The 12,880-nt window shown below is 34.3% G+C and overlaps 1 protein-coding gene across 1 annotated transcript in view; it reads left to right on the plus strand.

The window, feature by feature from the left end:
* Window positions 1-12,880, plus strand: part of LOC128674065 (acyl-CoA:lysophosphatidylglycerol acyltransferase 1-like) — a 194,036-nt gene that overhangs the window by 54,010 nt on the left and 127,146 nt on the right. The window contains exon 2 of the mRNA XM_053752356.2: window positions 4,492-4,706. Coding sequence (XP_053608331.1) covers window positions 4,492-4,706 — 215 coding nt within the window. The remainder of the gene's footprint in view (window positions 1-4,491; window positions 4,707-12,880) is intronic.

Raw genomic sequence — 12,880 nt, forward strand, 5'->3', positions numbered from 1 at the left:
TAGCTATTGGTGAAAACTGCATGAAAATCTTTGCTTTTGAGTTTATTGCGAAGAGACGGACAGAGAATATAAGGATATTATTATCAAGTCTTAAATACTCCTAACTTTTGAGTGTGGGAGCTACTGGCATGTGGTGGTGTCGATAATCTATTTCCATTTTTCGCATGTTTATGCAACTAACATTTGTACGCTATCGATAGTTGAATGACAACACTAGCACTCTGCTTTATATCGGCTGACCTGGATAAAGTGAGGCTCCTTTATTGCAGCATTTTAAAAAGCCTTATGTATAACATATTAACAAGCTATTTACCGCGAAAGCCGACATGAGACTACAGATCCTTATAAATCGCTCGTTTCTTCTAGATTTATTACAAGATTAGCTTTGCCTCAAAGTTCTACTCATGTTTAGGGTTATTCTATAGGTTTAATTATTATTTTAGTGCTACTAGTCATTCGCCACGAACGTAAACCTCGCGAAAACAATATTTTTTTTTAAAATAAAATTGTGAATATTTCAAAAACGACTTAACCGATTTTGTTGCCCTACGAATTTCTAATTATTTTGACATATCCTAAATATCATCAAAACCAGACCAACGGTTCGAAAGTTATCGCGTTACATACGAACATACATACCTACATACAAATGTATTCAAACACATTCCTAAAAGTGCTTTTAAACACTCAAATGCATTATTATGTTTCGTGATGCACTTCCAAACCGCAAATCTGCTTACAAACACTGTATTTAGCATCATTAAGTTACGCGTTAACTGTACTGGCTCGCTTATTAACACCAGTAAAATCTATTACCTACATTTTTTTTTCGGTACTTTTCTGCGGTATTATTACAACAAAAGCTAATATATACCTAATACAATATAAATGTAATATGAAAAAAGGGTACGGTAAAATTCACTCTACTATTTCTTGTTCCTTTTGAATCAGTTTCTCAGAAACTTGTTATGTGTATATCCTTCAATCGTTTCTGTAAGCGATAAAAAAAACAAACAGAAAGTGTTATTTACGATAGATATATTTTTTGTTTTCCTATATAATAGATCAGTTGACCGGACTTAGTATAAAATTCTTATCTGTCATACGCGTGGGGCGCCATAGACTAAACAATCTATCAAATATAATATGTATTACTTGTAAGATACATTGTGTTTTCATGCGATGGCCAAGTCGATCTATTTATTTAAAACCTAAAAGTTTTTTAATATTGATATGATAATAACTTGCGTAATAACTTAAGACAGAAGGTCCCTTAAGTAGGGACTAAATAAATTAATCGACTTGGTAACATGGATCTCAAAATTTTTTACGGTAGAAAAACTGAGCTGAGCGAGACTTGGGTTTTTTACGGTATGTTTTTGATAGCATAACTCTTACCTAATCTTTTTTCTTATAATTTTGTTAGATGTACTTTTATTTTAAACTAAGTAATTAATCTTCCGGTAAAGTTAATTTATCTTCCGGTGTTTTTCATAGCATAAAAACATCAACATTTTGAAGAATTTTCTTGGCTGTGTTAACAACCGGCCGCTTCGGCCCTCTTTGGGAATTTGTTGCCTATATTCTAGGACGGAATAACACGCCACAACAACTAAATCCTGATATAATAATTATTCATATGACCCCGGCACCGTAACTACTATTCGCCACCGAACTGCTTCGTATAACTTATACTAACGACGTGTAGGAGAAAATTATTGTATTACATTATGTATTAGCCCCGCTGCTATCGTAACTCACTTAACTATATCTAGATTGAGATAATATTAATAGAATGAAGATGAAGAGTTGTTTTGTTTGTTTTAAGGCACTAATATCTATCCCACCAAAAACATTTTCATGTAAAAATGTTGCCAAGACGAGTCCAGTTTGCATCACAAACTCTACACTTTAGTCAAAATGTGTGAAAAAGTGGTCAGATCTCATGTGGAGCGAAGATTCTTGATATATGCGCCCTAACTTTACCAGACCTAACTTCACATACTATACATTCTAGTTGAAACGTGTAGTTGTTTCGTTACAGTAGAAATAAGATAAATTTCTAGAAATCTACGTGACGGTAGCAAAACGGCCAATCTACAGATACAGCACTCCCGTGCCCTCAGATCTATCTTAATCGTAAATATTTATAATGTATTATATAGCTTCATATGTAATATCTTGTTTGAGTATTTTTTTTTTCATTTGCGTCAATGCTTTTCTATTAGACTTTATCGCGCAATGGCTGAGAAATTTGGGTTCTTCTAACTTGTTTTCCGTTTTTACGCTTACCATTTTCTATACATACTCGTTTAATATGGTTTTCCTTCCCTGGTTGGCTTGAAGGAGGCATGTATTTCATCCCGAAATTTTCAAGGGAGCTAAATGTTCTTCAAAGTTTATGAAATTATTTTTTTTTTGTTGTGTAATAATTAATTTAAAACAGAAACGTGTACAAACCTGATCACTATAGTCAATTTAGTCAAGTACACATTTTTAATTTTTAACTTGTTGTTTAAATTTTTTTTTAATTCAGAATAATTTATTCAACTCAGGATGTTATACATTACTTAGGATGTTGCCCCTGACGTTGACTTTAACGTGCGCGCCGCTGACCTTTAGAGAAAATGGCGTACTTTGCGTTGCGTTTTTCTGCGCAGGTCAAAGTTAACGGTTGAAATTTACGGTGCAACTAACTGTTGCTGACGTCAAAAATTTATTTAAGAAGTCAGTAAACTACGCAGGTAAGCGCAGGTATAGAAGATGCGACGCAATAATTTGACAACAGCCTATTCTCCAAAAATGTCCATAACAAATGTGAATCTTATAAGGAAAGTTTTATCACATCATCCTATAGGATCAAAACTAGACCTCTCATTTTCCGAAACAATCACCAAAAAGTTGATGAAAATTTCGTCCGGAATGATCTTTTTATCTGCGAGGATTAAAATCGACCAACCCTCGGAAAAAAATGTATCTTCTTTAGAATCTGGCAGCGAATAATAATTTCGTCTGAACCATTACTTTTAACGGCGTCGACCGGTGTACTCCTTCTGTTTCTTTGTATTTGATCCCTATATCTTCTTCTTCTTTTCGACTAGAAATAGTAGACAAATTGTATCACATAGACATATACTAAGTGCCTTGTTATTGGCCTCATCTATCTATAGAATTTGTAAAGGCAATCGTAATGTATCTACGAAGTATTCACTTTTTTGGTGCGGTTCGAAGAATAATTTTGGTGGGACTTTGTATGAACCTTTTTTATGTAATGTAGCTGACGTTTAATCTTGGTCTTGAACCACGGTTATTGCACTATATATATATTTAAATTATGTATAATCTCATTCTAAAACTTCTAGACAACGGTCTGACAACTAGGGATGCTGACGAGCGTACGTGTGGGAAAGTAAAATGATAAGAGAGAGAGAGAGTGTGTTTTTCAAACTTTAAATTCTTTTCTCAGGTTAACATAAATCACTTATTGACGTAAACGTATAACATGAGACTCGGTAGGATAAATAATATATATCAGGGTATGAGGTTGTAGTAATATATTTATGTTATAAGAATAAGACCTAAAAAGAAAACACAATGCCATCAAAAAGATGCTATCAAAACCCAAGTCCCTCAGTTTTTCTACCGTAAAAAGTTGTGAGATCCATGTAATAACCAAGTCGATTAATTTATTTAGTCCTTACTTAAGGGACCTTCTGTCTTAAGTTATTACGCAAGTTATTATCATATCAATATTAAAAATCTTTAAGGTTTGAAATAAATAGATCGACTTGGCCATCGCATGAAAACACGAATGTATTAGACACATGTTTAGTCTATGGCGATAGGCTATATATACCTGATAGGATCTTTTTAAAATATTTACATGATAATTTAAATACGTTGTTTGTTGTGAATCTGAAACTTGAGTAGGACTGCGTTAAAAAATAGTAATAGTATTGGAAAAGGTAAAAAGAATTAGTTGTAATGTGTTGTGTGCCAGCACAAACGAAACAGGTTTAATGGCATCAACGTGATGTTATAACTACTTAAAACTACGTCTATCCGCCGACTTCCAAAGCGCAGATGAAGAAGAAGCGGCGCACGTTGAAGATCCAAGAGGAGAATACCTTTCGGCCGCGCGGCAGGAACTGCGAATTCATGGAAATGTTAATAATTTCACTGCAGACTTTTTCCTGATAGCCCACCTTATTTACTTAGGGAGACTCCGGGGTAGATGCAGAGTAATTCACTCTTAATAACCCCCCATTTTTCATGTTTAAGAAACCCGTAACGCATACTATTAAAATGCAAATGTTTAGATTTTTTCATCGTGAATCCTCTTAGGCTCTGATTTAATCGGTAGTTTATTTAATGGGTGATATATATAGATTGCGTAATTTCCATTCTAATAACTGTTTTTCTTTATTGGTCCCTCTTAATCGAACGGGCTTTTAGCAATGTCCGATTTAACTTTAAATTAATTTGTTCCAGTAATCGAAACCGGTGACGATCCAGCAGCCTGCATGGGCCGGCGGACGCTGGTCCTGGCGAACCACCAGAGCACAGGAGACGTGCCGCTTCTGATGACCACGTGGAACCCTCGGCGTGGTGTGCTGTCAAATCTGATGTGGATCATGGACAGGGTGTTCAAGTTTACCAACTTTGGCATCGTCAGCGTGCTGCATGAGGACTTCTTTATTCAAGCGGTGAGTCTCCATTCAACGTTATAGATAAATTTGATGTCAGTTTTCCCAAAGGCTTTATATATGGCTAACCAATCCCTATAGTGAGACTTTCGTTTTTTCAATTTCTAGCCGATTAGCTACTGGTATTGGAATTTCTTTGGCTCCAAATGGTAACCTCGGTGTGTAACGATGTCCAGTTTGATTTGGATCTTGCTCAAGTTTAACTTTGTCATCGTCAGCGTGCTGCATAAGGATTTTGCGTGCTGCTTATTTATTCTAGCGATGAGTTTACATTCAACGTTATTGATAATACAATACAAGATTCTTTATTATAACATACATCTTCATTCACGTTTAAAACTTTAAGACTTTTCCATTTTTTCCTTGGTCTTCGTCTTCCTTTCCCCCTCCGGATTTATCGCAAATTTAAATTTCTTCCAGCCTTTAATAGTATTTCATTAACACGTTATTAATAATTACTTAAACAAAAATATAATAGTATTCTTTCTTGTTGCCTATCCCAGTTTGACCACAAAATGTTCAACTTAAACATAACAATTCCACTTCTACCTATCAACAGTGTCGCCATCTAAAAATAATGACTATAAATCTCATCAACCGCAATCTAATTTGCCTATCGGCCCTTGAAACTGGGTCGTGTACCCTTCTTTCTTATAGAAACAAAGAGTAGGTAAATAGACACAGACTAAGTTAGAAAGACTACACAAATTAACTGATGTTTCGTAAATATTTGATTTACCTATTTTTTTAAAGGTTCGCATAGATCATGGAAAAATGTCAGTGAAGCTATGTTTTTTTTAATATTTTGAAGTTCTTTATTCTGACGTTAATATTCACTATAGTTTCATGGAAAAATGTCAATGAATTTATGTTTTGAAGTAAATCTGACGTTAATATTCACTATAGTTCTCGCTGTTGAATAGAACTATTCTATATATCCTCTCTTGGATCTTGTGCTAGACGACTAAGGAATAAAAACCTTGACATCTGCTAGCACCAGCATTCCCAAAAAGGGAGGGTTGAGGTCAAGTAGGCGGCTGGTCGCAAAATCGCAATCTAATCACTAATATTCAACGATCTGGTGGTGGTGGTGTAATGGTTAAGTCGCCCGCCTGTGGATCTAAAGGTCTCAGGTTCGTATCCTACTCGTGCCATATGAGTTTGTATGCCAATCTGACTCATATATAGTAATTTTCATAGACCACCACTTGCTTCCGGTTAAGGAAAACATTGTGAGGAAACCTGCACACTGGTAGATAGTTAGCAGCTAGTTCACTAGTGTATATGCGATTACCTGCCATTATATGGCGGTAAGTAGTCGTAAAAGTCATGTCAGATTTAGGCGTTCAGCCTTTAGGCGACTTGAATAAAAGCTGTCACCAGTGTTAGCAATAACACACTCGATATGATAATGATGATGATGTACGATCTATTTTATAAACAAACTCCTCGTATTATGGGCGTCACAGTCAAGATTGGTATTGGATTGGTGATGGTAGGATTGTTTTAAATAGTTGCAAAATCATTCCTTTCCAAATAATATATATATAATTTTATAACATACGCTAGGAAATCTAGTGTACCAATGAAAAAGCCATATTCTCTATATGTAGCTACTTTGTACAGTACCCTCCATGGACGGCCACGATGCAAGATAACAGTTCAAGGCTGCCGTCAAACTATCAAGATTTAAAAAATACGTCCTCGGAATTAGAATGACATGTTTTTGTAACAAAATTGTCTTTTTTATCTTTGTTGTTTATATTAGACGTACCGCGAGTACGTGAAATATGGAATATGACGCCGTTCAGCGCTCAAATTGTAATGGCACCGATTCCAACCTGTTCTGTTTTGAGAACCAGTCAATATTTAACAAAGATTAAAATTTATTCCCCAAAGTATTTAAACCACAAATCGGATAGTTTGATTTATGCAAATGAAATCAATTTATTGTGACATAGATGCAGATAATTGTCTTAATGACTTGATAGTAAATCTGTGTTACAACATAGTTGTTACTCTCATAATCAATTACATGTGTGGCCATGAAAGTAGCGATTTTATAGATTATTTTAAAATGTATATAATAAAATAAATACTTTGTGCTATTTTATAACTATGATAAATAAAATACCAAATGTATAAAAAAATAATGAACATTAAAATAAATGTTAAATAACTAGGAAAAATTGAATAAAACAAGCGGAAATTCAGGTTAAAATCAAAAATGTCATCGCGGATTGTACCTGTCTCAAAAGTATAAACACATCACATTACACATTTACTTTGTTATATCTACCATAATGCCACTAATAAGTTATTCCATCAGTGAATTTCTTATTGTAGAAAAAACTGTAAGATTTTTTCGACCTTTAGTATTTTTTAGAAACATATTTTTATAACATGTAAGCGATTGTAAATAAATAATTTAAAAAAAAAAACAGTGATCAAAATTAATATTGGACCATTTCATCTCAGGCGAGCGTATTAAACCTTGGACCACCACATGTTCGAATGTAATAATTGCTATATGTAATGTAATTGCTATATAAATATGTGTATAGCATATGTTATTTCTTATACATAAAATATTATAATTATTGATTTTATGATAGTTTAAACGTAATTTTGTTTTAATTATTACTTTTTGCATACAGAAAACATACGTGAACACTTGTGAAAATTTATTTGAATATCAATTCAAACTTTATGGCCCCGCCGCCTGCACGCCACCTATCGTCACAGCTAATGAAACTCCATTTCCCAACGCGCGTCACAACAATAATTTTCGTCCCGTTAATCATCGTTGTCGGAATAATGGCCGCGGTTTCTTAACCAAAATAGAAATTATGGAAACCTTGACCTATGATATACCTTATTATATGCTGCAGAATAGGTAATATATATCTATTACGTAATGCTTATTATATTACATATTGCTTACAGTTTATTTGAAGCCGGATTAGAAAAAATAACATTTGAGAAAACTATTTTACTTTTAGTTTCATCTCTCACAGTGTGTCTATAAAAATCTGTATGTTAACGTATCTGCATAACATCGCGCGTTGTGGTTCAAAATCTCACAGTACAACTTCTTGAGTAATCAGTTAATCCTATTCGAAATTTCGCCACGTGGAGTGAAGCTTACCACGCACTTACCGCTGGCCCAGCGGTAAGGGCGTGGAATTGCGATTACGTTTGATGAAGAAGTTATCGGTTCGAGTCTGGCGTTGACCGAAATTTATTTTTCCTTTAATATTTTTTTTTTGTAAAGACATCGCTTTACACATTTTATAACTCTCGTTGCGTGAGTCTAACTCGATCTTGACGAGTCTGGAACGGTTCTCCGACAATTGCTTTGTCTACGAACGTTTCGTCGACAGAATGTTTCGACATCGGGCGTTTGAACGACAGAACCATTCATCTACGAACGATTCGCCGACAGAATAGAGGAGATATTCCGTCGAATCGTTCGTAGATGAACCGTTTCAGACTCGATCATGACCATTTTATTTATTATAGTTTTAACCGAGCGTTTCACCCGCCGGGAAGGGCCGCAAGTGTATTAGTTCTAGTGACCAAACTCTTATAATAATTTAGATTACCTTCAGATTTTCCTGTCCAGTGAACTGAATCAACAGCGTGTTAATTACTATTGGAGTGTTTGTGTATTGTGTTGACAGGTTCATTTATAAATTAAACGATATCTCCACTGGTGTGTTTGTTTGACAGATAAATTAATTCAACTTAACAGAGTGTTTGATATATTGTTTTTGCATTTAATTGACACAAAACTAAGTGTAATGTACTACTCTTGTTTTTATATGGATTTGGATGGTGGTTATCAAGACAGAATAGAACACATATAGGACGATATATCGCATATTACAGCCAAGTTACCTTGACCTATATTTTGCAGTGATAGAGGCGAATTTCTGATGAATTTGTTAGGTTGATGAGCAGTCGACTGGACCTTAAGACATAACTACAGATCTAAACGCCGCAGACAGTATGAAGTCGAAAAAAATAAAAAGCAAAAATGTATTTTTGACACGAGCTATTTTTGTCGTCAGAGAGATCTTATCTAAAGCATGGCACAAAATCGTATCCATGCAGTAAAGCGTGGAGGAGTTTCTTCGTCGAAAGCCGATCTTGGGAGCTCCATCAGATTATTCATATCATATAATGCATCTAAGAAGTTTATACACATTTTGGCTCAATTGATATTTGCTTAAAATTGCAAGATTCCACCCGCACTTACATAGCCTTACACATACATTGCTAATAGAATAAAAGCATGTAAAAACTAGTGATGTGAACTCTGGGCTCCGATACTTTATAACGGAATACAACCGGAAAATTAAAGAGAAATTGAATAGGGAATAATAAATGAAAGTGTAAAAATTACAAATTGGAGCAGGACCAAAGAAAATAGGAACATTGCCAATCGATTACTCATACTGTAGTTAGAAAATTCCGTCGCAGATTTCAACGCCCTTGTTACAATAAATTTCGTCCCATTATATCAAAAAATTCAGAACTTAAAATTTAAAATGATAACCATTACAGATAAATAAATATTTCACATAAAAATCCCGTTATATTTCTCACAGTTTGAACAATGCAGTTGGCTCATGAGTAGCAAGTTAAACATATATGCTTTGTTATGTGTTTCAGAGCAGAGGAGACATACTTTTATATACTATGGTATACAACTTTCCCTAACTTCCACATCCTTCATATTGTCGGGAACTTTGCGCATGATAACGCCAAGTTGACAACTTGCTCTGTGTGAACATGTTATAATACTATTTCTTAAACTTTCGCGCTTAGAATATATAACAAAAAATGTTGAAGACTGAAATCAATATGCGAAGCTGGCTGAATGAATTAAAAAATAATTTGATCGACTGTCACTGTCCTGAAGTGTCATTGTCATTCCGCGCTTCTTAATTGATCATCGAGTTGAATCAATTTTCATTGTTCTTGTAATGAAATCGAAGACTAATACCTGGTTATAATTAAATAAATAAATAATAATAAATAAATATTATAAGCATAAATCACACAGATTGAGTTAGCCCCAAAGTAAGTTCGAGACTTGTGTTATGGGATACTAACTCAACGATACTATATTTTATAACAAATACATATAAACATCCAAGACCCGAGCCAATCAGAAAAAGATAATTTTCCACCATGACCCGACCGGGGATCGAACCCGGGACCTTTCGGTTCAGAGGCAAGCACTTCACCATTGCGCCACCGAGGTCGTCAATTTCTATCAATAATTTCCTTAACAACTCATTATCTCAAGTCCCGTTTCTAAAGGAATGGCATATTGCCAAATTTCCTTAATATGCTCAATGTAAGTATATAATACAAAAATTTCAAAAATATGTACAGAATATAACCAGTAGCGTTATAAATGTACCTGTAGGTACCTTATATCTTTGTAAGGGCACCCCGTCCGCCTTCCCCTAACAACTTTTATTGCATAGTTAAAAAGGATAAGCGAAATTTATGCGCGCGAATTCTATCGAGAAAACAAAAACATGGATCAAAGAGCAACTTATTCTTTTTCACCTTATTCTCGCTTGAAATTCAATTCGCCGTTCGTGTACTTTTAACACCAGTTTCTCTTCTTAATTCATGTGTTTCGTTATATGGTTCTGAGGGCGTAGTGCGGGTGTGTATTTATTTTTTATTTATGTTAGAAACAATAAATAAATATTGTATTAATACATAAATAAATAAGTAATATATTAATTGTATGATTAATTCGGACTGATCGCATTGTGTAAATATATTTTAAAGTAGTTGTTATGATCGGTGAGATATTTGCCGCTATTTTTGTGAGCGATCACTCCTCTATGGTTAGAGAGAGAAAAAAAGAGAACAAACGCTGTTGAAATGTAAGTACGTTTTATTATTTAATTTATCTCTATTATAATGAATAATTTTTTATCATCGCGCTTATTCATTGCATAACATTCGCTATTAGAAAATTAAAGTAAATCTATGTGTGTATTTCACTTCTGAAACGCGGGAATAGTTGACAATTTCAAATATGCCCAATGAACCTCTAAATTTATTTGCCATGTTCCCGGCTATCCTACATTCATTTATCATAGAATCAACAGCACTTAAACAAAAATTACATTTTGTCTTACAGGCTTAAATTTAATGCCAATTACAGATTCTTGTTTTGTAAATTAAAAAGTTTTAAACAGCTTAGAACAGAAAGAAAAGAAAACAATAGACAAACAGGGACGCAACACGTTATGTGTGTAATGGGTATAGACTATCACATTATATGTGTGTTATGACACACATATAACATTATATGTGTGTAATGACACACATATAATGTGTATACTAATCAATTAGACTAATGAAATCTGGAAATTATCTGGTACGTAGGATGATTTAACTTCTCATAGGGACATTATTGATTACTGCGGATAAATCATAATTTATTCTTGTTTCGTTTCTGCGACATTTTTATTTGGAAATTAGACGTTTCGATGTCGCAAATTATCTTCATTTTTAAAAGGAGAGAGAAAATATTTTTTTCACTTCTACATTACTTACCTTACGTTTGTATTATCTAGAGGGCTTAGTGCGGGTTGGCGTTTCACTCCTCGCAATCGAACCGATTCGAAGTGAGACGGAGCGAACCAATATTGCGATGTGAATGTTGTTTAATCACAATGGCGCACTGTGATTGGTTAACTGCGTCTCATTGCGAATCGACTCGATGGTGAGATGTGAATAGCAAAGTCACACTACGTACACTGTATTATGTTCATGTGCACGCGTTAGACAGACATAACGTAACAGTGCAGTTACGCAAATCTTAAGTTCACTATATGCCTATACTCAGAAAGGGGCCTTAACTAAGCAAGAGCCTTTTATACAATAAAAAACTATATGTTTAATGTGAAAGAGAGGATTAATTTATGTTTATATTTTATTTTTATCTATACTATTATTATAGAGGTAAGCGTTTGTGAGTTTGTGACTTTGTGAGTTTGTATGTTTGAGGCTTATTTGTATGTGTATATGGAGGGAATCTCCGAAACTACCAAACTGATTTCAAAAATTCTTTCACCATTAGAAAGGTACATTATCTAAGATTGCTATAGGCTATATTTTATGTCAAAATTCCCACAGGAGCGAAGTCCCGGGCAACATGTAAGTAGTTCTTATTATTCTTATTATTGTATGGGCTATTTAAATAAATTAGACACTTCTCTTATTCTTTTTTATATAGCATGTTATTACCGTGGAATAAAAAGAGAAACAACAGTACTTAATTGTTATTACAGATTGATGAATTGATGAAAGAATGATGTTTGGAAGTTTGAAATAATTGCAAGTCCACAATCCGCATAAAAATATAAATTTTTAATGCAGATTGTTATTTTTTATGCGACACAGTGTCAGAAAGGGTTTTCACGTCTCTTGTTTTCAGGCAATCGTCGTTTATAATTCCAAGTGGCAACGTTATATTTCTGTATGTGCTGTAATTTGTTCTCGTAAATGACAATATAAAACCCATTTATTCCCGTCCACGAATTAAATTTTAAACCACAACAGGAAAACAACCCTCGCTTTCTTTAAAACAGGAGTGAGATTATTCTTTTTCCACTTGAATATTTATAAGACTCAAACTTCAACCACAAAAGATTAGTTCTAAAACGACAAACGTTGGCCTGGCATTAACTGAAAATCAATGTCTTATTAAAAAAACATACAAATGAAAGGAAATGACGTGTGCGGCTGTGGTCACGCAATTTTGAGTTTTGTGACAGGGCATTAAAGTTTGGATTTAATTGCATGCTACAGAGTAGTGGTAAATGTATGTATTAACGTGTGTTTGGTTGGTATAAGTGATGGATAAAACGCGTGTGTGTTTTTGAAGTAAAAACTTCTTTAGCGTTGCGCACTTTTAGTGATGGGTTAAAAAATGTTAAACTCGCGTCAGGTCACGTGACCCTGATCGAAAATTCGTCAAAAATGCACAACGTTAATATTCAAGTTTTCACTTCTGCCGGCACTCCCGGAGTGCCACCCGGTTTTTTTTTAATAGAGTTCGTTTGATCTCTACCTAGCCTGATGGGAAGCAGGGTTGAGGTCCAAGGTATTACACGCAAGCTCAAATAATGTCT

This window comes from Plodia interpunctella, chromosome 12 (assembly GCF_027563975.2).
Source record: "Plodia interpunctella isolate USDA-ARS_2022_Savannah chromosome 12, ilPloInte3.2, whole genome shotgun sequence".
In the NCBI taxonomy this organism is placed as follows: domain Eukaryota; kingdom Metazoa; phylum Arthropoda; class Insecta; order Lepidoptera; family Pyralidae; genus Plodia; species Plodia interpunctella.